The following is a 27,782-nucleotide window of genomic DNA, read 5'->3' as shown; positions in this document are numbered from 1 at the left end:
AAGCAGTGGTATCAACGCAGAGTACTCAACATTGAGGCAAACCATGTATCTATACGCGACCTGTCTAATTGCGTGCGAGTACTTCAAATTATCGGGTCTCACAATCAGTAACATCGAGAAAAGATCGAGTGCGTAATAGAAATATATAACTTGGGAATATTATATAATAAAAAGAATATTATATAATAAAAAGAGTATTACATACTAAAAAGAATATTATATAATAAAAAGAGTATTACATACTAAAAGCAGTGGTATCAACGCAGAGTACTCGCATCATATATCTTATGAACGAAGATATGATGTAATAAAATATCAAAGTAAAAAAATGTTAAGAAACGCCATTAACATTGTAAAAGTTCAAAAGTAAAAGTCTCTCTTTTTCCAACACAAGACTGCACTAACGTGTGCAACTGCTTTTCTGACTGTCATAGAATTGCATATAAAACATCGAGTATACATGAAATAAAGATTTTAAACGAATTATGTATAACGATAAAATAACGACGATTAAATTTAATGTATTTCGTTGAAAGTGATTTAGAAGAATAAATAAACACGAAAGCTTATATAAACACAAACAAAATTCTTTTAATCTTAAAAGTGCTCGAAAAATACTGAATTCAATGAAAATACTCAGAGACATCTTTTATTTCGGCGATATAATACAACAATATTGTGAAAATGGACTTGGCGTTTTCTTCTTTCAAAAACAACTTTGTATGGAGAATAAGATTTTCTTAAGAATTAAGAAATTGTCCCTTCTTTCTTTTTCTCCTTCTTCTCCAACAAGAGTAAAAAAAAATGAAAAAGCGATTTTGCTTTCTCTTTCAGAAAAGGAAAATCAAAAAGCTAAAGTAATGCCTCGCAGTGGAAAGAGTGTCAGAAAAAATATATTCCTCTTTTTCTGCCACTTTTCAGTACGAGACATATTTTGCTTTTTGATTTTAATAGAGTTGCGTAAAGTATAATACATTTTTTCGAAAAACCAATGACAAAATATAATCTACTTAAACATTTTTGATTAGGATCCCTTTTATTATTTTAATTCGTCGATAAAGACAAAGAAATTTCTTTAAGCGTCTTTTTTCAGGATGCCTAACGAAAACTTGCCGGTGTGTGCCTGCGGTGTTGGCGTAGACGTGCCGAAGTCACGAAACAGTTCGATTGTTTTGGAAAAACTGACCATCCTTCTGCCCAAGTCAAAGGGCAATAAACAGGAGAATAAGGACTCGCGGAGACAAAAAGATGACAGGCGAGGACTAAAGATTCGAACGTCGAACGAGACTGGAAGCAGCAGCTCGCAAACAGAACCCGCGAAATCTACAATAAAGAGCAGCAAGCATGAGAAGCGAATCAATCCGCGAAGAACTCGAAGCGCCGATAGTGCCGAATCACATTACACTTATATCGGTCAGTTAATCCGTATATGTATATTTATGCATAAACTTTATTATTATTTTATTGTTATAATTTTTGCATCTCATACGTTTATCTCGTGATCGCCACGGACATAAAACCCTGTGACAGGATAAACGTACCAATGGTTATTTGAGCAAGTTGCCATCTTATATGCTTTAGCAAACATATATAAAGTTCTAGGAATAACTGCCTTTGTCTGTTTGTTTTTATGTCTCTGCAACTCGGATAGACCGGGATGTTTCTGAGTTTAAAGAGCAGTATTGCTATATACAGACTATTTGTACTATAAAACGCTTATTTGTACTATGAGGCGCATTTTTAAAGTAAGCTCCGTTTGAAATTTAAAAAAAGATGTTAACATATAAAAATAATTTATTATAGCCAAAAAACTTCTACAAGCTTACTTTATTTTTTCACATAATCATCATTGACTTCCATTCATTTTTGATATTGTTTCAACAGCTTCCTAATTCCATTGTTGTAAAAGTTTGCCGCCTATGTCTTGAACCAGTTAATAACGCCGTTCTTTAGTTCGTCGTTAAAATATTTAATAGACAACTTTGTGAGGTTTTTGGACCAAATGTTAGGAGTGACAGTAAAGTTAGACAATGGTGTTGTTTGTTTAAAGAAGGACAAACAAATGTTCATGACGAAGAGCGTAGCGGTCGCCAACAATGATGGCAGAAGATTTAATGAAAGAAGTGAATACAAAAATTATTAAAAATCAGCGGTTTACGGTTTCAGAATTGTCTATTCAATTTCCTAAAGCGAACTAAAAAATGAAAAGAAAAGCGAATTAAAGAACGGCATTACTAACTGGTTCAAGACACAGGCGGCGGACTTTTACAACAATGAAATTAGGAAGCTGTTGAAACAATATAAAAAATGAATGGAAGTCAATGGTGATTATGTGGAAAAATAAAGTAAGCTTGTAGAAGTTTTGTGGCTATAATAAATTATTTTTATATGTTAAGATCTTTTTTTTATTTCAAAACGGACCTTACTTTAAAAATGCGCTCGTATAATCTGAACTGCATTATAAGCTTATAATACTACACTTTAGTTGTAGACAAATATTGAGCGAAACCTTGGAAAAAATGTTGACAAGCTGAATTTTGGTACTGTTCGAGATAATAGCGATTTAGCTGCCGAAAAGCAGTCGTAACTCGATTCATATCGATCGCGGAGGCCAAGCCCGCTCTCGATATGCACACATATCGTTCAATGTAAAACAACAGAAAAACTTGGAGACGTTCGTTAAAATGTAATGTTTATGTCAGATTTCCGACCGACGCGAATCTCACCGCGACTGAATTCTTTGCTCGAGAATTCTAAATTAATATTAATAACTCGCTATTGTTATTTTCGATCTTTATTAAATAGTGATTGTAACCGGGAGTTCAATGATTATAATAAATTCTTCTTTCGTGTAATTTGTGTCCTCGCACGTTCGATTTCTCGGATACGTTCGCCGTGCTCCGCGTCCGTGACTGAACTTCGTTCGCATCAGGTACAGATCTTTGTTTTTGCATAAGATTAAAGGGGAAAAAAGTTTACCATTGTACAGTGGCAGCTAAGAAAAATAATTAAACAATTAGGACTAAAATTCCATTTTTTTGCCAATATTACGTTAAATATCGATTTTATAAAAAAAAATACAAGAGTAGAAAATTAAAGAATGGACAATTTTGCATAAAAAATCTTCTATAAGTTTTTTTCGTACGAGCAATACTTTTTGCGTAAAAAATTTTGCAAGATGTACGCTGCGCGGTGAATTGACGGAACGCGATGGAGCACGCCGACGGACGTTACGTGAATTGAAGCATTATACGCACGCACAAAAAATGTCATAATTTTTGAACGAATTATCATAGAGAAATGAGCGAAAAATCATTAAAAAGCTGAAGATTTGAGCTTTTTAATGCAATTTGTTTTGTTATTCTACGACAATTTTTTAAAATTCTACGATAGTTTAAACAAAACAAAATGTTACACGTAATTTTTGGCTTCTTTCATAAAATTAGTAACAAATAGGTTCCAAATTGTTTTTAAAAAAATGCCTTTAGGATATTATAGTACATACTTCATATTTTGATCCCACAAAAGGAAAAAAATTACAAAATTTTTTTTTTTTTAATTTAGCTATTGACATTTTTAGTAATTTTCAAAATTTCTTGTTGCCCTTTTGAAACAAAACTGCTCTGCGTCTTGTAGCCTCGTACTCGCACACGAACTCAAGGAAGACATCTGAGTTTCTAATAATATTGCAGAATATTATTATTATTATTATATTATTATTATTATTGACAATATTTTAAAAAATAAGTTTAACCAGCTTTTAAAATAATTAATTAAAAATATAAAGTATACAATATATACATATTAGTCAAAGAAACAAATTTTGAAGAGAAAAAACTTTGCTTTCAATAATGTTTTATAGATTCAAGCTCGAGTACCCTCGGTGAACGAGAAAACACCGTCATACCCGAAGAATTGAACGCAAGTGTATCAGACACGGCGAATGTAAATGCCGACGAGATCAGGACTAGTCGTTCGAATATGCAAAACAGATCGCAAACTTTTGATTCCGCTACTCCATCTATGACGTCACCACCACCGACGTATGATGTCGCGATTGCAAAAGCGTGGCAGGTAAGATTTGCTGCAATCTATTGTCTCTTGTATTTTTTTACACACCAAATCAAAATAAATAGTGAAAGTTAATAAATATTGTTTTAATGCGTTCTATGAATTTAATATTTTTCTAGCATTTTAAAATCTTTTTTAAGTGGAGTTTGTATAGTCGCAAAATATATGCACACAGACGTCAATCTCACATGCACGGGAATAATTTAGATAAACAAAACAATATAATATCCTTTTTATTTTACATAATTGATTTGATAATTGATTCTATAATTGATTAAGAGTTCTTGCTTTATGCTTTAGTTTAGCGCAATTAAAATGACATATTCTAGTTTGACACACACTATGTTTTTTTATTTAATTCCAGTTTCATGATTTTAAAATTTTTCTTCTTTTTCATTTGTGTATATATTTGCTAACTAATCTCTTTACTTTTATAAATACATATTTGTCATCAAAACCTTTAGTGTTTATTATTAAATTATGACTAATAGGGAAAACCCGTCTATAATGGTCCCCCGGAGTAAAATGGTATCCTGTACTTATCTCTCCGATTAGTGTTGTTATCTGCGTGTAGAATTTTATATTACTTCTATCTCTGTCCTGCCATCATGTGAACATTTGCTGAAGCGATTGAATATGTTTAGCAATAAGATAAAAAAAGATTCGATTTTTTAGAGATCTGATATAAGGTAAACTTCCTGTTTTGTTTCATTGTACGTCCTGTGATTAAGAGAAATTCTATATAAAGTTATTATGCTAGTAAGACCCAGTTTCATACTACATATTTTAATGAGTTTAAAAAGTCCACAAGATGGCAGTCTTTCCGTAGCCTTTTTTTATAAAAATGGAACGGTCGGGGTAAAATGGTTTGTTTCTTTTTAATAAATCACTCTGTCCCAAAAATTTTTTAATGCATTACTCTGCGTTTTTGTTGCAAATATAGTACAAAAATGCCTAGAAATCATTCTCGCATAAAATCAGAACAAAGTTGAAGCCCAATAAAAATTGCAGTGCTATATTTTGTTAATTTTTTTTGCAACATCGAGTTAATAATGCACTATTTGATCAAAAATGCTTAAAATACATTTTTGTTACATAAAATCGAATTATAAATATAATTATTCAATCGGAACTATTACCTGTATCAAAAATATTTTTGGGAGACCATTTTACCCCAGTCCCAGGGACTGGGGTAAAATGGTCACTATGGAGGCTGTTTGGGTATGCGTCGATTCGACATGTACAAAACGAGACGCGTCTATCGTACGGCTTTACCGCGAACCTTTCTTTCCCCCCACCACATCGCTACGCCGAATCGCGAGCGATAATCTGGGAATTGAGTCCTTCCTTGCCAGAACCGTTTTCGGATTCCCTTGAGTCGACATCGATATTAAAGCGATATAATAGATACGCCTGCGACTTCCGTTCGCAATTAACTTCGTGAAGCTAACCAAAACTAGCTAATTACTCTCGCCGTTATTCGCGCTTTCGAGTGCCTCATCAAATTCTACATTTCATCTGCATCAGCATTGTTTTTCTGTAAAATCGTTGTTTCTGACATTGAAAATTAAAGTGAGATTAACGACAAGTTATCAGCCTACAATCACTGCTGAGTCATTAAAACGATACCAACTCTTCCTTGATTTCCGAGCTTTATTCAAAGAAAGCTGAGCCTGCACTCATCGGACGCGATTTAATTCTCGACGAATTATTTCCAATCGCAAGACGAAACAGAGGCATATAGAAAATTTTTGACTGCAGAAAAATTTGAACCAATAAATAATATGTAATCAGTCCACTAAAAAGAGGAAGAAAATGTCTTTACAATTTTGCAAAGTTTGAGAGAAAGCAAAATTAATATAGAAACTACAGCATTTTTTCTTTAAGGTGACCATTTTATCCCAGTCTCCCCTACTTTAAAATTAATTTATTTTAAAATTTGTTTTGAAATATTTATATAATATAGTAATTACTAAAGTACAATTATATATTATATATTTAATAGTAATTCTTATTGTATATATTTTGTATTTATATATAAAAAATGAATCTAGAAGAAATAAAATCTATAATATAAGATAACTAATTTATTCCAATATTCCAATCATCGCTCGTTAAAACAATAAAGCAATAAACTTAAAAAAAAACTGTCCAAATATATTAAAATAACTGTAAAATAATAATTTTATCCGATCTCTTCTCTCTCTTCTCTCACACGAAACATATTTTCACTTTGCAGACTGGTCTGCCACCGACATACGAGGAATACCTGTATCACAAAAATGCAATGATGTCACGCTCGCATACTCCTCCACCACCGTGGTCAGACCCGACAACATCGTCAACATTGTTATCTAACCCAGCCTCAAATATACAAGCTCATCGCAATCTCTTGCCCATCCAGCCCGAGCTTCGCGAATACCTAACACAGCTGACGCTCGGCTCGCACAATCAACAACATCAACAACATCAACAACATCAACAACAGCAACGACAACAATCTAGAAACGCTAATTACTCTACCTTTAGAGAACAGCAAATCAGAGCGCAGCAGCGCGCGCGAGCAATGCCTCCTAGGTGAGTAATCGGAAAGACGTAAAGACTTCGATCGTGACTATATCTCGAAATCGGGGAATCGTTCCTCCTGAACAATTTATCGAGTTCTTCGGGTAACTATGGGAGCTTTCCAACAAGGATACACAGTGTGACACAGTGTATTATTCTATCTTCTTTCAATACCAGTGAACAACAAAGATAGAATGATACTCTATGTCACACTGTGTTCTTGTTGGAAAGCTCCCTGTATACGGCACGTATTTTACGACACACACACGCGCGCGCGCGCGCGCACGGACATATTTTTAAATATATGATTTTTTTTATGTTTTCGAACATTCTGAACACATAGGCATCTGAAAAATCTGAGAAATCTGAAAAAAAATTTTTTCATGAAAACAAAGCTTCCTCTATGAAGAAACAATAATGAGAGGAATCGAATGATGTAAAGAAAACACGTACTTATTATTAGGAAAAAATATGTAATTTACAACTAGTTTTTTCTTAAAAGCACCCATCTGTTTTCTTTACACCAATCGATTTCTCTCATTATTTTGTGCATAAAAGTATTGAGATAAGATCATCGGAAAATGAATATTTTACGAGATATTTCATAATTTATGTAAGATTATGTCAAAAGTAAAATCTAAAGTATAAATTATCTCGTAAACTATTCACTTTTTGACCATCCTACCCTTATAATTTTTATACCGAATATTGTAAAAAATCGATTTAAAAAAATATGATAATTCCATTTAAGAAATTAAAGATGACCTTCAAACAACAACTAGCCAAGGTCAAATTACTGTCACCGTTTTATGTCCCCCTTGAAATCATACTACTTTTATTTGAAACATTTTTCAATAAAATCATTGGTTTGCGAGATATAGCACTGTAAACTTTAAAATCGGACATCCTGTATATTATTATAGCAAATTATGTTTTTAATAATAATACTTTAAATTGTTAAGATCTCAAAAACTACATGCAATCCCCATATAGTTGATAAATAAAAGTTACTCAGAATTTCATCTTTTATAACATACATATATCAAAATGAAAAAAAAATTGATGATGTATAAGCTTTTATATTTATCTTTCTTTTTTACTGATTCAATCATAAAAATAATAGCGAGAATATTTTTAAAAGAATTCTGAAGCTTGATATTTGCAAAACAAAATATATAAAAAGTGTACATCGATTGTGTATATCCATTATGTTTGAGCCACTATAGTTTACAAAAATATTTTATTTAAAATATATAATTTGTTATACGACTTTATATCTCAATAATTATTAATATTTATTAAAAGTTATATATAATTGCATTATTCCATAAATCAACCTTATTGAAACACTATAAAAATAAATAGAAGATTTATTTTTTATTTATTTTTTTTTTTTTTATTTATTTTTTATTTTATTTATTTTTTTATTTTATTTATTAATTTTTCTCTATAAAATATGTGTGTATGTGTGTGTGCGCGTGCGTATATATGTGTGAGACTTGCTATTTTAAATAAAACATATATAACTAGTAAAAATTTATGAAAATTTCTGTTAAAATTTTTAAAAATTTCATTTTTTTATCTCTCAAATATCTTTGATTAATATTAGAGATGTTTTTCAATTGGAAAAGTTTAAATGTGTTGTAGATCGCAAAGCGAAAGTCGAGCGCAACAGCAACGAATGGCAGCAATGTATGGAGATGCTGCGTTCTGCATGGAAACCACAGTATTGCAGTCAGCCTTTGATGCTGGCCAAGGATTCGCCCTTTGCAGTTTAATGTAAAAGTACGGCAGCTTTGCCTCAACAAAAAATGGATTATACTGCGAACAAATTGAAACATCATCAATTAATGATCCTTTCGGAAATATTTTTTTATGGAAACAAGAATCTATCTTGCAAAGAAAATATTTGCGAAAAAATTGAACCATATAAATATGCATTGCTTAAAACAAAAATAAACATTGTATATCATTACATCCATAAAAGCAATGGAATAATATTTTTTAATCAGTATTTATTCCTGGCAGTAAAGTATCATTATCTCAAAAGTACATACGTGTGAATATGTAACAATATACAAAATGGTGTCAAATTCTAAATAATATCTACTTGAAAGTATCAAATTTCCATTATTATTTTCTAGATGCAATCACATATCGATACTATCACAATTCTATAAATTTCTTTCATGCTAGATATCTAGATATTTTCCGTGATTGTTATCTGCAATTATTACAATTACGACTTTGTATTAATTTCCAACGTAGTTTTTACAATTAAAGTTCTCCAAATACATGTACTCACAACTAAATATAATTTGCAACAGCAACTACATACTTATTCTTACAAACAACTATGTGTTTTCTTTATACCAATTGATTTCTTTCTTTATTTTATGCATACAAGTATTGAAATAAGATATATTTCATAGTTTATGTAAAAATATATAGTGTCAAATTTTTAAGTAAATTTAAGTTTATAAAATATCTCATAAACTATCATTTTAGCCATCTTACCTTTATAACTTTTTATGTCGAAAATTGCGAGAAATCGATTTATATAAAAAAGAAATTATAGTCATTCCATTTAAAAACATAAATAACCTTTAAATGACCTTAAAAAGCACTCTTCAGAAAAAAGTTAATAGTGCTATTTTCTGCCCTCCTTCAAATCAAACAATTTTTGTCTGAAATATTTTGTTGCAAAATCAAAAATAAAAATTTTTTGGGGGTAATCGATTAAAATTGGAGATATATACACACACACACACACACACACTGTTCACTGTACATATGTATATATGTATATACAATATGTGCGTGAGCACACATTACCAGGCGCACGGCTTACTTATTGTTAGACGTGCCCCAGATTAAAACTCGGGTGTACTTTACTCAATAATTATTCATTTATTAAGTGTTATAGAAAAAATTACACTAGTTTACAACCAAAAGTTATTTTAAATCAGACAAAATGTTTCTTATAGATTTTTGAGTGCTGAATACGATATCGCAAATCATAATTGCCCACCTTGAATTTTTCGAAACAAATGCATTTTCGAAAAAATGTTCCAGACAAAAGTTGTATGATCTGAAGGGGGACAAATAATGGTAAAATTAATTTTGAAAAGAATAATTTTTTTCTAAAAAATTTTTTTTTTTAGGCGCATCTTCATATGAGAAGTAGTTTCCAGCTTTAATCTTTCATAACATAGCTAAAAAGTAAGATATTGAAATAAAAAAATGCATTTTATGGGGGATGTACAATACATTCATGATATTTGATTAGACTTTTCAGATAATCTTTAACGTAATCTTTTTTACAAAAAATTGCGATATTTTACACAAATATCGCAAAAAAGCCATTTTTGCACATTAAACCTCAATTATTTTGGAAATCTGATGTGCTGGTGAAAATTGGTTTGTGGCATCCAAAAATCTATAAGAAACACCTTGTTTGGTTTAAAATAATTTTTAAAAAATATTTTTTGTTGCCTAACTACTGTTATTCAGAATTTTTCGATTTATTTTTTAGTAAGGAATAACGCTATGTACTTATTGTTAGTAAACGGCCTTTAAGTGACATCCTGTATATATTCATAAATATAGAAATTTAAAAGGTAACTTAAAATTAAATTAAAATGTGCATAATATATCCGTAACGTTCTCTATTCTGCATATTGTAATATAATTATGAGAAGTTTAGTAAAATATATTAGATTATATAGAATATAAATCACAATATAATTCTGGAAAATAAAATTGTATTTCCCCATTTTTTCTTTTCGATAATCTGAAATAATAAATATTTAGTACTTAGCTCGGTATCTAATTTCTAAATGACAATAATGTTTACTTATAGTCATTTCATGGCATCATACAAAAATAAATAATAAATGCATCCCAATTCTTTCAGATCGATAAAGAGATATTTATAGCTTTTCGAATTTTAGAAAACTAACAATGTGTAATTAGTTGGAAATTGTTTAAACATATGAAAATTATGCAAGTGATGATTGTTCAAATTCCAATGGCGTTTCTTAATCTAACGACAATGTTGCTTATTGTATATTTTTCGAAACAAAAAACATAAAGAATTATAAACAAGTCAAACATCAGTGAAAAATCAGTGATCAATTGAAAAATTAAAATCTATAATATTTATTAAGAATATTAAACCAAATATTTAAAGTTTTCATTTACGTTTTTTTTTCTTCCATAAAAGAAAAGATCGATGAATGCAACCTTATTTGAAATTATTAAGAAATTTATTTAGAATTTTATTTTGTAATCGAAAAAAGGCAGTTTATTATAAACTCTGCCACGGATAATATTTAATTTGTAGTTGTTTACTATGATATTTATAATGTTAAAAACAGATTTTTGTTTTTAAATCACAAAAAAATTTCAAATTAAAGTTTTTTCTATACTATAAGAACGTGCACTGACATATCCTTTGTTCATGATAAAGAATTACGCTTTTACTTTGCTCTTTTGTTAGGTGTATGGGTATGTAGAAATCATTTTAGCTATATCTTTTGTGTTACACAACTTGTAATTACAATACTCTCTCTCAGTAATTATGAGAAAACCATTGAAGGAATTATTTTTATTTTATATCAAACTCAGCTATTTCGCCTTTAGCAGGTAATTTATAGGTAAATATAAATGCGAATGCTGTGGTCCTAACAACATACAAAGCAGAAAGTAGTATGTAAAATTGATGTTAATATAACATGTTACATAGTGTAGCGTATGTAATGTATGTATGTATGTATATGTATGCGTTAAAGCACGCAAGCAGACAATCTTATATTAGTATGGCGACTATCTTAAATACACGCACATAATAAAGTGAGAAAATTATAATTCTTATCAAATATAGAACAAATATATGTACGTATATGTATATAAGTTTAAATTAAATATATTACAAATGAACCCTATATATTAAAAACGCGAACTGTACATTGTTTTTTCCCTTTACTTGTTACCTTATAGTGTTAAAAATCAGCTAAAGAGAAAAAAAATTATATAATATATATGTATATATAAACTTGGGAAATGTATATCTATACTACATAATTTTCTTCTTAATTCATAAATTCAATATGCATAAGCATAAAATCGCAATTTATATAATATATGGAAACATATTCTTTATATCTAAATTTTTCTATTAATTTTCTAATTATTTTATCGGTAAAACTTTTTTCTTAACGTGCAAAAATAAAATTCTCTTGTCAGGACATAATGATATCGATCACATCAAGTGCTATACATTTTTTCTTTTTTTTCTTTATAAATTGGAAAATATTTATATGTTATAATGTGTATATGTATATGTTTTATGAGATTATAATATATGTGGAATGTAAATATATATGGCAAAGAATATTGCTACGCGCGTGCATATTGCATATTTAATTTTAGATAAATCTAAAATTAAAACAGAAATTGGAGTATAATGTTAATTAAATTAATAGAACAGTCTCGCCTTTTGATTGACGGAAAGTTTATCGATTTATTGATAGCATATAACCAAGTTACAACGTTATTATCTCATATTGTGCACATTATAAATGTGTTAAAAAATATATAATATATTTGATATACTGTGTGAGATATTGTTCCATTGTTGTTTCACTTTTCTTCGTGTAATATACTTTATCCCTCTCACATAATGAGTAATGGAAATATGTTTTATAGTCTATTATATCATTCCATATATGCAACATGCCATTGTGCATTAAGTCATATTTCAGGTTTCAATTTCAGAAAAATTAAATGCTTAAATTAGTATTATATATCTTGCAAAATATTTTTTGTATCTCAATTTTGCTATACCAAATTGAAGAATTATAAATTGTACTCAATAACGATGCATAATGTGATGGATTGAGAGAGACAGATTGAGATGAATTTTTGAAAGCTTTACTGCAATTTATTATTTTATATTTACGTTTATTAAATTGTATTTAATTAAGTATATTATACAGGGTGTCTAATAAAGATTGTGCCAATGCTCGTGAACAGGTAGAGCGGATTAAACCTAGTTCTCTACCGTTTTGCGGTAAATCTTTGCAATAATTAATGATAGCGAATTCCGTTGAAAGCACTAATGCGCACTAGTGCACATTATTGTACACAAATTTACAATGGCATACGTAATTTAAAAAATAAAATAATTAATACTAAGAGCTAATATTATTATTGTTCAATACGAATAATGATAATAATAATTCGTACTATTATCAGTGATGGGTAAGATACATTTAAAATGTATCTCGATATAGATACACATGAAAAAATGTATCTAGATACAGATACAAATACACAAATTAAAATGTATATAGATACAGATACCTACTCAGATATTTTAAAAATATCTTAGATACATATCGGATACTTTTAAATTATTATATTTTATCATAACATTGGTAATATGCACAAAATGTACTGAATAAATATTTTATTTATTAACATTTTTTGTTTACATTACGGTTTTATTCGTTAATCTTAACACATCAAAAATGCCTCAAAAAGATATCGTTACTCAAACTATTTCGCCGTGATACTAAAATTTGATCACTAATGCTAAATAATTAATCGCTTAACCGGTGTTGATAACGATATAATTGTGTTGAACTTTAGAAACAAATATTTCATATGTGGAACACGTGCTATATATTGATGTAATATATAGCACGTATTCCTCATATGAAACATTTGTTTTTAAGTTCAATATCTTTTTGCTTGTCTGATAAATAAGAGAGAAATTCCATGTCGAGCACTGTCAGCTGTTTTTTACGTGGTCTTGATCTTTTAATTTAAAGAATTGATCAATTCAAAGAAATATGTGAAAATGTATCTGAAAATGTATCTGAGAAAAGCAATTCAGATATTGTATCTAGATACAGATACAGATACTTTAATTTGAATATATCTCAGATACAGGCTCAGATATACAAAATATATCTAGATACATATGTATCTAGATACTACCCAACACTGACTATTATTATTATCTTGTTGTTTTCATTGCTCATCCTAAATTTGTGTACGATAATCTTTAATGCAGCACTAGTTAATGCGCACCTTCAGTGCGCACTAGTGCATCCAATTAAATTCGCGATAAGAAATTAATTTTTTAAAAATCGGGCGAGGAGAAGAGACAGCCCACTGTTGCTAGGAAATACATACATACGCAATACATAATTAAACTTGATTATCCCAATGCTTCGTCATGCCCCTAATAACATTGCTCTGTCTCTTTTCATAAGTATCGCGCAAATTTTGATTTCGATAAAAAAATCATTTTCTTTAAGTGTCAATAGCCAAGTTTTATAACGTATATCATATAATCGTTATATAGAGATCATATCTAAACTTAAAAAGTTATTATTTTTTTTTAATCTTGCAATTGTTTTCAAAATTATCCTTTGAAAACAAAATTTTGTATGTAAACAAAATTTCGAGAAAAAAATTTATTTTACATTTTCTATTTATTTTTGCATATTTATAGAATCATCTCTTTCGCCATTATATCGCTTATAGTTACAGAATGAGCAAAAAAGATTACTTTTCTATATACATTTCTACATACATTCATAAAATCATTACTTTGTATTATATATTTAATATAGTATCAATAATATTATAAAATTAAAAAATGGCTTATAAAGAAAAAATTAAAATCCTCGATGCTTTCATATAAATTTATTATTAATTTAACATTCAAAACTTATTATAAATATTTGTGCAATTTAAATTTTTCATGTGATCTACACAAGATTTCTTTGATATAATTTTTATTCCGGAATATATCTATCATCAATACGATTTGTCATCATATCCATTAAATATCCGTTAATATACAATTATCTCTCTTGTACAAAATCAAGGAGTTTATAGTATATACATACATATTATGATGTGTATTACAAAATAAAACTAAATATAATTTATGTTTACACTGTATAAACTTTATAACTGTATAAATTATAAATTTATGCACATATATCACAAACTATATAGATACGCAATATGTTATTTGATATCGAATTATAAAAGATTTTTTTTTAATACAACTGCTCTGAAAATTAAATATATTATGATAGGATATTTTGCTTCGCGATATTTAATAAAGCAAATCGCGCGAGATGACATTATATTTAGCAATACTTTGCGAAGTTCAAGAATAAATATGACATTTATATATTTACTGATACCGTACGTATAATATTATGTCTTGCCCAGTATAAAATTTATAATCCTAATATAACAAAGTTTGCTTCGCCAATGCGTCACTATAGTATAATACTACTATATGCAAATAATTATTCCCAAAATTCAATTGCATTCAATTACCGCAATTAATTAAAAGCAAGCGGTTCAAGCATCTCGAATTGATCGATCTCTTATCGCGCGCATTTGACCTTCTGTCACGCTATACTTCATAATTTAATGAAACAAAATAATACAATACAAGTATTGCCAAAAAATACTTTTATAACCATACGCCATTCGATCAATTGCTTTATATTAGTAATGCATTTCCCTTATTATCCAGTGACTTTATTTTCTTTATATTAGCATTTTTGTTTCCTCATAGACGAAGCTTTGTTTTCGTGAAAAAATTTTTTTTCAGATTTCTATGCCAATGTGTTTAGAATGTTCCAAAACATCAAAAAATAACATTTTCTTGTTCATTCTACTGTCAGAAAGTTTAAGACCAAAATAATTTGTAAATTTAATTTATCATTTCTTCCCAAAAAATAATGCAAGTTATTTTTACTTTTATGGTATTATAACATAATCTTCTAGCTATTATTAAAAAAAAGAAACAATCAGCGGAATGTCATATTTTAACGTGTAAAAATTATTCTCGCGAGCATCTTTATTTATTACTTTGGTCTTAAACTTTCTGACGGTAGTGTATGTGTGTGTGTGTATGTATGTATGTGCCCACCCATGTTTTTTTAAATTTAAATATCTCAAAAATTATTTTACTTGCAGCGCTCCAATTTAACATACAAGTAAAGTAGAACAACACTTTCATTTACTGTCATTTTTATAAAAATTCATACAGTGTTTCATTTTTTATAAAATTTTGAATTTTTTTAGAAATGTTTATAGTTGCTCTAACTTCCGTAAATTTTAAGATATCGGGATAAATTTTTTATATAAATAGACTATCATTAAAGAATGGTTGGTATTGAATTTGACGAGGATCGGTATATTTTTTATAAAATTTTGAATTTTTTGAGAAATGTCTGTGGTTGCTCTAACTTTCGTAAATTTTAAGATAACGAGATAAATTTTTTTACATGAATAGACTATCATTAAAGGATGGTTGGTATTGAATTTGACGAGAATCGGTGAAAGGATTCGATTTTTATAAAATTTTAGATTTTATGAAAAATGTCTGTGGTTGCTCTAATTTCCGTAAATTTTAAGATATTTGGATAAAGTTGTTTACATAAATAGACTATCATTTAGAGATGTTTGGTATTGAGTTTGGCGATGATCGGTGAAAGGATTCATTTTTTATAAAATTTTGAATTTTTAAGAAATGTGCATTTTTATTTTTCGCAAATTTTGAAATATTAAACTAATTTTTTTTTATATGAATAAAGTACCAATAGGATATTCGGTATTGAATTTAACAAGGTTCAGTGAAAGGGTTCATTTTTTATAAAGTTTTTATACAATTTTTTTAAAAAATTTATGTGGGTATTTTATCTTCTGTGAATTTTGAGATATCAGACAAATATTTTTACATAAACTTTTTTACATAAATAGAGTATCATTAAAAAATGTTTGCTATCAAGAGACGGTAGTGTCTCGCGCCTAGTTGAGGGCGTAGCCGACTCCCGCTTTAGCGAGGCACCGTGTATCTTAACGCGAATCGGACAGTTGAGTCTATTATAAATTTGGAATCCTCAATAACGGCTGAAGCAATCGAGTTTATACTAGTCTCAATCGATAGATTGAGTTCGAATTATATAATGAAAGTGTCTTTGTTTCTGCTCTACGTGATTTGTAAGCAAGATATGATAATGCAAAGTCTAAATATGAAAAATTTCTTGTAAGAAACGTCGTCGTCGACCACGCATACATAGTAGTAGCGTGCTACACGTATTCACACATATACAACACATGCATACACGTATATCACACGTACACACACATGCAATAGATTGCATGTATTGGTAATGTCCAACTCTCACGTTTTACAACAGATGGCGTAGTAGCGCTCCACGATATTGACAGCGTGAGGGGTTATATTGATGACAGCGTGAGGGGTTATATGTAGTATACTAAATATAAAAAATATAATATATCACATAATATGTAGTATTATTACATATCACATGTATTTAGTAAGTATGTATTGCAAAATGTAGATCCTTTTATCTATCTATTTCTTTCTTGAATGCATATTTATATATTGATATTTGCAACTACTTTCTTGTTACGTTACCATTTTAAACCATTTCTTTCATAATAATAACTACTTTCTTGCTACACTTGCTACCACCCTACTATTTCTTTTATAAGTACATAATTATTGATATAAAATAAGAAAGAGCGAATAATTATCTTTACATTATTTATTATTATTAGTTTTTATTCGCTTCCTTATTTTACATCAATAATTATGTACTTATAAAAGAAATAGTAGGATGGTAGCAAGTGTATATATTAATACAATGATTCTTTTGTGTGTTACGCTACCATTTTATTATTTTATTCATAAGAATAACTTAATTTTTTTCTTATTACATTATCATCCTACTATTCCTTTCATAAAGATATAATTGTTGAAATAAATAAAAAAGTGAATCAAAATTAATAAATGATATAAAGAGATACTTATAAAGAATATGTATCTATATATATATTGATAGCTTATAGTATTCACATAGCACTGTTATGAGAGCTATTAAGATATCAAATATGTACATTTTTAAATTTTCATTTTAAATTATTTTTTATTATAGCTTATTTGGTTCCTTGTTTTATATTAATAATAATATATTAAAAAAACTATTAGTATAATAACATAGCAAGAAAGTATTTACGAATATATAATAATAAATTTACTAAAGAATGTATATATGTATATATATATATATATATATATATATATGTGTGTATATACATATATTCGTACTTTCTTGCTACGTTATCATACTAATATTTGTTTCTTTCATGAATATATAATTTATTTAATATAAAACAAGGAGGTAAATATAAGCTAATAATAAAAAATATGTAAAATGAAAATATAAAAAATGTACATTTTTGATATCTCAATAATTCTCATAGCAGTGCTATGTGGGTAATATAAGCTATCAATATATATATATATAAATACATATTCTTTATAAGTAATCTCTTTACATTATTTATTAGTTTTTATTCACTTTTTTATTTTATATCAACAATTATATCTTTATGAAAGAAATAGTAGGATGATAGCGTAATAAGAAAAAAATATAGTTATTCTTATGAAAAAAATAATAAAATGGTAGCGTAACATTCAAAGAGTCATTACAAATATTATATTAATATATATATATATATATATATATATATATATTATGAGAAAATAGCAAGCAATCTACATTTTGCATTACTACATACATGTGATAATCTATATATATGCTATACTAATTTCTTTCGTTATAATAACTTTCTTTTTACACTACCATCCTACTATTTCTTTCATAAGTACATAATTGTTAGTATAATTTTATATTAGCAAATATATATTTATGAAATAATTAATTGGATGATTGTAACAAGAAAGTAGTTATTATTATGAAAGAAATATAGGACATCACATATATGTAGTATCGCATATGTAGTATCACATATATATATATGGTATTTCTTTCATATTAAATATATATATATATATATATATATATATATATATATATATATATTTGACGTGTATTGTTTTAATATAATGTTAAAATTTAAATAAGAAGTATATTAAATTAGCAACAACTAATAAATTAAAACTTTTAAAAATATTTATAATATTTATAAATATAAATAAAAATGGTTGTACAAGATAGTTATTTTTATCTATAGTAAGCAAAGAAGACCGTCATATTTTGAAATATGACGGGGGTGGTGGCGGGTTCTTTGCTTATTTATTTAAAGATGTTATCATATACAAAAATGAATGATATAATCTCTAAAAACTCACCTTTAAAAAAAAGGTAAAAAAAGGCGCCTAGTTAAGGGCACGCCAGTAACAAAAATTACCCATTGCAAACCCATGTAGAATCCTATGAAAAATTAATCATTGCAAACCCATGTAGAATCGTATTAAAAATTAGCCATTGTAAACCCATGTAGAATCGTACTACAAAAGTAATGATATAAAAAAAAAAATTGCGCCAAGTGAAAGTAGAAATTGTACCAGTGGAAAATTAAAGTTGCAAACATATAGAGTCGTATAATGAACCAATAAAAATTTAAATTTGCAAACCCCCCCCATGTAGAATCGTACCATAAAAAACTTATCTTTTTAAAAAAAAGATAAACAAGATGCTAAGTCCATGCCATGTGAAAAAGTGTTACACAAAAAAGTATTTTTAAATAAAAAAATCTGTCAATTGACAAAAATTTATGTTCTAAAATTAATATCTCTACAAAAAGTAATGTCCAAAAATTGCGCGAATAAATAAACATTTTTACAAAAATTAAAATTTAAAAACTTATGCAAATTTAAAATTAATATAAAATAAAAAGAAATAAAAAAATTTTAGTTAAAAACACTTGGCGCGCTGCTAAGTTTCAAAATTACAATGCACCTTAAAGTTACATTAATTAATTTAACTACAAAATATATTTTAACTGCAATAAGTTTTAAAGTAACAATTTAATTTTAATATCATTAGGATATTATTTAGCAGCGCGCCAAGTTTTTTTAACTAAAATTTTTTTATTTCTTTTTATTTTATATTAATTTTAAATTTGCATAAGTTTTTAAATTTTAATTTTTTGTAAAAATGTTTATTTATTCGCGCAATTTTTGGACATTACTTTTTGTAGAGATATTAATTTTAGAACATAAATTTTTGTCAATTGACAGATTTTTTTATTTAAAAATACTTTTTTGTGTAACACTTTTTCACATGGCGCATGGACTTGGCATCTTGTTTATCTTTTTTTTAAAAAGATAAGTTTTTTATGGTACGATTCTACATGGGGGGGTTTGCAAATTTTAATTTTTACTGGTTCATTATACGACTCTATATGTTTGCAACTTTAATTTTCCACTGGTACAATTTCTACTTTCACTTGGCGCAATTTTTTTTTTTTATATCATTACTTTTGTAGTACGATTCTACATGGGTTTACAATGGATAATTTTTAATACGATTCTACATGGGTTTGCAATGGTTAATTTTTCATAGGATTCTACATGGGTTTGCAATGGTTAATTTTTCATAGGATTCCACATGGGTTTGCAATGGGTACGATTCTACATGGGTTTGCAATGGTTAATTTTGCATAGGATTCTACATGGGTTTGCAATGATTAATTTTTCATAGGATTCTACATGGGTTTGCAATGGGTAATTTTTGTTACTGGCGTGCCCTTAACTAGGCGCCTTTTTTTACCTTTTTTTTAAAGGTGAGTTTTTAGAGATTATTTAATTTGACGAGGATCAGTGAAAGTTTTTTTTTTATAAAATTATCAATTTCAAAAAATGTTTGTACATTAACTTTCGTAAATTTTGAAATATCGAACTTATCAAACTTTTGAAAATATCATTAAAGAATGATTAATATTTAATTTGAGGAGAATTTTTAAAATGGTTTATTTATTATAAAATTTTTAATTATTTTAAAATTTAAATAATTTTTTGAAAGTTCTGAATAAAATATCATTAAAGCATGATTAATATTAAATTTGTTGAGAATTGGTCAATTTCTTTTAATCGTAAATTGACAAATTATACAACATTCAGAACACATTAGCATAAAAATCTTTTAAAAAATTTTTTTAAGAAAATATTTTGTAAATATATATAGGGTTTGCTAGTATTGGAAAAAATTGTGCAAATGGAAATTTGCACATTGCTTCCTCACCATTTTATTTCGCTAATTAAGATGGTTTTTCAATTATGGTTTTTTCATAGAGGAAGCTTAACTTGCACATTACCATAATTGAAAAACCATCTTAATAAGCAAAATAAAATTTCATATAACCTTTATTTTTTTTGTCAGTTATTCGCAAGTTATTTTTGTCACAGTGCATTAATGAATTACCATATGTATGATATTAATATTATACTGTGTAACATTGTTATATATATATATATAAATCATTTTTCCTTCGGGCAAGAAATCCACATTTATATGTATGATATTAATATTATACTGTGTAACATTGTTACACAGTATAATATTAATATCATACATATAAATGTGGATTTCTCGCCCGAAGGAAAAATGATTTATATATATATACATATATAGTGATGATTTAAATCATATATATATATATATATATATATAATGTTTCGAAATAATTGTATTTAAAAAAAATTTTTTTTTTATATATTGATATCAAATAACATATTGTGTATCTATACATATAATTTCCGTCTGTGATATATTTTGTTAAACATTTTGTTACTTCCCTATACATTTATCATCAATAGCAATGGAGATATTTCAAGACATGATCAAGTGTCATATCTATGTCAAGTATTTTTATTTTTATTGTGTTTAATTTTAGAAAAATATTAGATACACCAATTTTTGTCCCCAAAATAGAATGTCTAATTAGTATATTAAACTAAATACATAAAATGTTATCATGATTATGATAACGATAATTCAATAATTTCAAATAGATGAAAATTCACATATCTTAATGCCGTCGGGAACACGAAAAATCCTCTCCTCTGGCGGAAGTTCACCGATTTTATATCGGTCTAAGATTGTTCTTGCGATGTCGGAATGTCCGGTGCCGATAAACGCCAAAGTCGCGTCTCGTCCAGCATATTCCAAAAGGACATCTTGACCGCCCGGATGATTCTTTAGAAATTCCGTGCAATCGTATACATAATCGTAAATCACCAGCCAACAGTTGTCAGATGCATCGTGCCAAGCAACTTCATCTAAATGGATCGTTCGAAGTTCGTCGTGCGATTTTTCGTTGCCTAAGTTTGCCTTGCGTCTTCGTTCTTTGATGTCGTCGTTTTTCTCCATGAAATTGTCACGCTCGACTTGCAGCAAGCTTTCCTTGCTCGACGGTTTCATATCCTCCAATTCGAAAGAGCGAAAATTCAGACTTAGAAGATCCATGCTGCTGCGGGTAAAAGCATTTCCTCTGCAACACGATCAAGACTATATAAGTTGCCTTGATAATACTTAATAAAATTTAATGTTGTGAGAGCTAAAAATTCGAAATATCATTCTCTTATTTTTACACGTGTGCAAAAATGCGCTTAAGCTATCCAAAAGAATGTATTTCGTAAACTTATAAATCAATCATGCATGTAGTAGCTATTTTAACTATATGTATATATGTATAATATATAGTTACTAGAAATCTTTATTGATAAACTAATATCTTGAGTTCACAAGATAACGTGAAATCATCAATTTATTTAATCAAAACATTCATAGCATTATATAACCAAGATTCGTTTGTGCGTATAAAACTAACAAGGGACATGTCACAACTGTCCGGAACCGATTTGATTCTTCTTCAAATATGTTGTTAAATACACAAATCTAAAAGACACGTATTTTTTTATATGTGCGGATATTGAGTTTTAAGGGGTGAAACACCCCTTTAAAGAAAAACGGTATTTTTCTTTAGGATCGAATATCTGGTAAACTATGAGGTAGAAAAAAAAGACGTACAACAAATTTTAATGGCTTGAAGAGTACTTTAAAGTTATATGAACAAAATTTTTTTATTTTTACTTTTTTTTAAATACCCCCATCACTTAATTTTTTTTTCAAAATAAAAAAATTTTGTTCATATAACTTTAAAGTACTCTTCAAGCCATTAAAATTTGTTGTACGTCTTTTTTTTCTACCTCTTATAGTTTACCAGATATTCGATCCTAAAGAAAAATACCGTTTTTCTTTAAAGGGGTGTTCCACCCCTTAAAACTTAATATCCGCACATATAAAAAAATACGTGTCTTTTAGATTTGTGTATTTAACAACATATTTGAAGAAGAATCAAATCGGTTCCGAACAGTTGTGACATGTCCCTTGTAAGAAGCAAATATGATTATAAAACACATACTACAACCATATACCTATAACTAGATAAGGTAAATTATTAAATTTTCTTATATACAATGTCTTTCTATCATATCGTATATAATCACTTTTTAAACACTGTTTAAATAAATTAGTTTGTCACTTAATTGTTGCGTTTGCTGCAGTTCAAACAATTAATTAGGCGACAAAGAGCACAAAATTTATTCGATTTCTTTTTTAAAATCTCAATGTGATGATTGGATTTAAAATAAAAAATTATATAGTGAGAGATAGAATGTAACGACACGCTGTGATAAGTTGATATTTGCAATAGCGGAAAATTGTGAGCAACGTATACCCCGTTGATTATCGATCATTTTGTAGAATTGACTAATGAAAAAAACACAAATGCGAACACATTGGAAATATTATCTTGATTGCAAAAGAAACGGGATTGTATAAGCCGATCAATTTGTGACGCACAATCGTTAAACAATCCCGAACACGATAATAATCCGAGATAGATATGTTATGTCAAATCCACCTACAATAGCGAACGTTTCTGCCGAAAGCGTTGTCTGTCAAGAGACATCGTATAGCGTACTGAGTACCCTAGTACTACAGAAATCAATTCCTTTGAAAAAAGAAAGTAATTTTATTACCGGTTGAAACCTAATGCGTGCGCATACACGCGGTATCTCCTTGGTCACGCACTGTCGCGGTAAACGAACGTGTGGTTTGTACAAAACACGAACATAATTTTAGTTGCTCGAACCGGTTGGGATTGAATTTAAAAAATCACTTTTTCTCTTCCCGGTTGAAACTTCGCTAATGATCACTTAATCAAAAACAATCAAAACAATCCAAATAAAAATGCACACACACATTAATAAAGCATAAATTAATAAAGCAGGTTAATAAAGTATCCCGCATTAATCTGATGTAAAATAGATTTCGGTTACATCAGCTGATTTTTTTATATGTGTAGTTTATGATCTGCTAAACAAAAGATGTAATAGCTTCAACGCTAAATAATGAACAGTTACCGAGCCAGTCGAAGAACTCGCAGAATTTGACTAAGTTTGACTATTTTTCGTGTTTGACTGGCTGTAAATCAGTAACTATCTATTATTTAGCTTTGAGCCTATTTTTTGTTCAGCAGGTCATAAGCTACAACATATGAGAAAACCAGCAGATTTTATACTAAGATTCAATTTTATATAACATTAGTGAGGAATTTTTGAAATTATATGAAATTCTAGATGAAATTGAATCCCTTATATAAAATAGCTGGGGGTTTTTTTTATATGTTGTAGCTTATGATCTATTAAACAAAAAATGTAATAGACTCAAAGCTAAATAATAGATAGTTATTGACTTACAATCAGTCAAACATGAAAAACTCGGGTTTTGCGAGCTGTTTGACTGGCTGTAACTGAATAATTATCCATTATTTAGCTTTGAGACTATTGTATCTTTTGTTCAGCAGGTCTTAAGCTACAATATATGAAAAAACTAGCTAATTTAACCGAAATCCATTTCACATGAGATTAGTGCGGGGTACTTACAATCGTCAGAGAAGAGAAGGAAAAAAAGAGAAGAAGGTGTGATATACTTTGTACTTTGTAAATCTTACCATATAAAACTGTTTCGATTTTCCTCTTTTTATCAATTTTTGTAAAGTTAATCTCTCGTAAAAATTTCAAATAGCTGAATCGCAGCTTGTTCGCACCAATTGCAATTCGGAAAAAGATTTTGACGCGTCGGCGCTCTCTCGTATGACTCTGTGACACGGCACTCTACTAATTGACAATTATGTTTGTCTGCAATTTTACTTTTCTTCGCGACGCGCAAAGATAGCTATAGCTATAGTCATTTGGACACACATCACACTTTTGTACACTAAACTAAGGTATGAAGAAAAGCGACTAAAAGAGCGCATTTTTTTTCAAGATGATGCCTATACTCTCTCTTGCGATGACAAACTCTCAAACTCGATATCTCTCGGATTCTACAGTTTACACTTACATAACACTTACATAACAGTTACAGTTTACATAAATAATATATGACGATCGCGATTGCGCTATTACTTAATCATTATCAGCGCTTGTTGATATCAGACGCTCGTAATGCAGTGAGTTGGTTGAGTCATTTGATTGTTTCACTCTTGACCCGAGAATATGCGCATAAGTTCGCTTATCAAACAATGGAAATCATGTATATTTATGTTTAATTTTAATAAATAAATATCATCTAATAATGTATACATATCACATACAGATACACACATTTTCTTATCTATCTCAAAGGAAAAATAAATGATACAAAATGTACAAGCAAATCGCGCACAAGAAAAAACTTAATAAATTATTATAATATTCACTACAATATTCACTACAGTATTGTATAATATGATATTATATGTATAAGTAACAATATATAATTATCTTGAACTTATTTTCAAATTGTGTATATATTACTTTAACTTTTTAATTTTTTTGCTTCCTCATAAAGAAAGCTTTATTTTTCGTAAAAAAATTTTTTTTTAGATTTTTATGCCAATGTATTCAAAATGTTTCAAAACATCGAAAAATCACTTTTTTTTAAATGTCTGTATGTGGGTGTGTATATGTATGTGTCCACCTATTTTTCCGAAAATTTAAACGTCTCAAGAACTATTTTAGCACTCCAATTTGGGATACAAGTAAAGTAGTGTAGTACAACATTTTTATTTACTGTCACTTTTATAAAAATTCATACAGTATTTTAAATTTTATTGCAATTTTAATTTTTCAAAAAATATCTGTGGTTCCTCTAACTTCCATAAATTTTGACACATCGGGGTATATTTTTTTACATGAATAGAGAAAATATCATTAAAGAATGGTTGGTATTGAGTTTAGCGAGAATCGGTGAAAGGATTCATTTTTTATGAAATTTTGAATTTTTAAGAAATGTGCATTTTTTAATTTTCGCAAATTTTGAGATATTGAGCTAAATATTTTTACATAAATTCATTTTTTTTTTTTTTAATTTTTATGAAACTTTTTTGAGAAATGTATGTGGTTGCTCTAACTTCCGTAAATTTTGAGATATTAAACTAAATTTGTTTACATGAATACAGTAGCATTAAGTATAGGGTAATGACACCAATAGTCGCACACTTAAGAGTGTATAATATTTAATCAATTTTTTTTACTAATTATTAAGTTATTCGGTTTTTCGAAAATTATTTCATTATGTTCTTTGATCTTCAACAATTTTTTTAGTGTAAAATTGTTAATAAAATTTTTATTTATTATATTAAAATACAATAAAATGTTCAATTTTTGACTAATTTACCAGTAATCGGGCGTCATTAAAATAATGATAAAAGACAGTTAATATTGATGAAAAATAGTTTCATTGTAAGTGAAAACGAAAGAACGAAAACTTATATGGATATTTAATTGCACGATTATTTAATTTGAAATTAATACTGTAATTAAATATGTTACATGTCCGAATACTGAGTAGTGTCCGACTATTGGTGTTATTATCCTATTTGGTATTGAATTTTACGAGAATCTGTGAAAAAATTTATTTTTTATAAAATTTAGAATTTTTCAAAAAATGTAAATCTTCGAATTTTACGAAAGAAACATACGAAAAGACATACAAAAGTAGATACATACACGCATACACATACATTTACGTGACAAAAAATGTTATTTTATGTGAAAAAAGTGTGCAAATTGGAAACTTACACATTGCTTCCTCTATGAGGAAGCCAAAATTAAAAAACCAGCTTGCTCATAAGAGAAGCTTAATAAAGAAATAGAATAGTGAGAAGGTAAGTTTCTAATTTGCACACTTTTTTATATTACTTCTTGATTGATACAAACAAGATAATTATTAGAAGCAATCAAATTGAGAGATTTGTAGAAAAATATTATAAAAATAATAATGAGAATATGCATAATCTTATTTCACATATGTAATAGTGTAATATCTAAAAAAATAAATGTATAAATACAAATGAACGCAGAGAAGAATGAAATTATACATATTTCAAAGATAGAAGAGAACAAGTTGAGAACGGATTGTGATAATTTTTCAATGGAAAGAAAAAGCCTCGATCGCCCAAAGAAACAATGATCTAATGTGTTTTTAGAAGGAACACTAATAAGCCTGCAATGGAAGAAGAAAAAAAGATTTCTTGATACACTTGAACTCTTCAATATCAGCAACACACACACACACACATACACGCGACCCATACACACTTTTTGAAAAATTAAAATTACTAGAATTTCGAAAAACAAAAACTTGATTATATCTATAATTTATAGATAAAGGAGAAAATATTTAAATCAAAAAATAAAAAGCGTGATTATTTGTTTGACCAGTTGTCGATATAGTGGAAAATGCAGCGAATTGTGCTACTGTCAAAACAAAAGTGAGTTTTTTCGAAAATATTTGTTTCTCATCGATAAGAGAAAAAGAAAAAGCTATAATCCGTTCAATGAGAGAACGTGCATCGGATCGAACGAAAATACATCCGTTTCGAGCAGATTTTCGCCCATGGTCTCCTCCTTTACTGCTTATTTAACTTGTCAGTGCCTGGATTGGACCGCCAGTATCCTTATTTTGCCCATTTATGCGGAGACCGATGCATGTTCTCTTGTTGGACGGACTACATAACAGAGATTATTGGCCGACCATAAATTTGTCAATTCTACTCGTCCAACTGCCGTGTCGTTGCGCATGTACACTGTACACATATTACCGCCAACCGGGACAATGTTGCGCCACGTAACAACGCCGCGACGCTGCCGCAGCGACTTTGACGACGACGTCGATGGCGGCGCCGGCGGCGGCGACTGCGACGGCGACGGCAACAGC

General features: G+C 28.5%; 2 protein-coding genes across 8 annotated transcripts in view; one reads left to right on the top strand and one right to left on the bottom strand.

Moving 5' to 3' along the window:
* LOC145938560 (uncharacterized) overlaps positions 1–11,572 on the top strand; it is a 27,437-nt gene extending 15,865 nt beyond the window's left edge. For 2 of the 3 annotated variants that reach the window (XM_083042277.1, XM_083042278.1), the window contains exons 2-5: positions 1,094–1,413; positions 3,863–4,074; positions 6,311–6,648; positions 8,284–11,572. In XM_083042277.1, coding sequence (XP_082898403.1) covers positions 1,095–1,413; positions 3,863–4,074; positions 6,311–6,648; positions 8,284–8,419 — 1,005 coding nt within the window. In that variant the 5' untranslated portion in view covers position 1,094 and the 3' untranslated portion in view covers positions 8,420–11,572. Of the gene's footprint in view, positions 1–54; positions 129–1,093; positions 1,414–3,862; positions 4,075–6,310; positions 6,649–8,283 lie in introns of those variants that run through there. The other variant, XM_083042279.1, reaches the window with a different exon arrangement.
* Positions 11,573–21,170: 9,598 nt separating this feature from the next.
* Positions 21,171–27,775, bottom strand: LOC145938938 (cytochrome b5). Of its 5 annotated transcripts, none has more exons than XM_083042873.1 (2): positions 23,444–23,533; positions 21,171–22,005 (listed from the first exon to the last, which is right to left on the bottom strand). In XM_083042873.1, exons 1-2 carry the CDS (start codon positions 23,485–23,487, stop codon positions 21,519–21,521), a joined length of 531 nt encoding a protein of 176 aa, XP_082898999.1. In that variant the 5' UTR covers positions 23,488–23,533; the 3' UTR covers positions 21,171–21,518. The 5 variants fall into 5 exon arrangements, with proteins under 5 accessions (XP_082898999.1, XP_082899002.1, XP_082899003.1 ...); XM_083042876.1 differs by lacking the exon at positions 23,444–23,533 and adding an exon at positions 27,667–27,775 and having other exon boundaries at positions 21,172–22,005; XM_083042877.1 differs by lacking the exon at positions 23,444–23,533 and adding an exon at positions 23,558–24,489 and having other exon boundaries at positions 21,172–22,005.
* Positions 27,776–27,782: the final 7 nt, after the last annotated feature.

This window comes from Prenolepis imparis, unplaced genomic scaffold, assembly GCF_030444845.1.
Source record: "Prenolepis imparis isolate NDT839.2.m4 unplaced genomic scaffold, iyPreImpa1.0 SCAF_7, whole genome shotgun sequence".
NCBI classification, from domain to species: domain Eukaryota; kingdom Metazoa; phylum Arthropoda; class Insecta; order Hymenoptera; family Formicidae; genus Prenolepis; species Prenolepis imparis.
The sequence above is the reverse complement of the archived record's forward strand: the minus strand, read 5'-3'. Positions and strand labels throughout refer to the sequence as shown.

What these genes read in the sequence shown, in the direction of transcription:
- LOC145938938 (XM_083042873.1), bottom strand. Translation starts at nt 23,487, where the DNA reads ATGTCTCTTGACAGACAACGCTTTCGGCAGAAACGTTCGCTATT. An exon ending in CGGCAGAAACGTTCGCTATT is followed by an intron (nt 22,006 to 23,443) that starts GTAGGTGGATTT and finishes ATCGTGTTGCAG; the next exon opens with AGGAAATGCTTTTACCCGCA.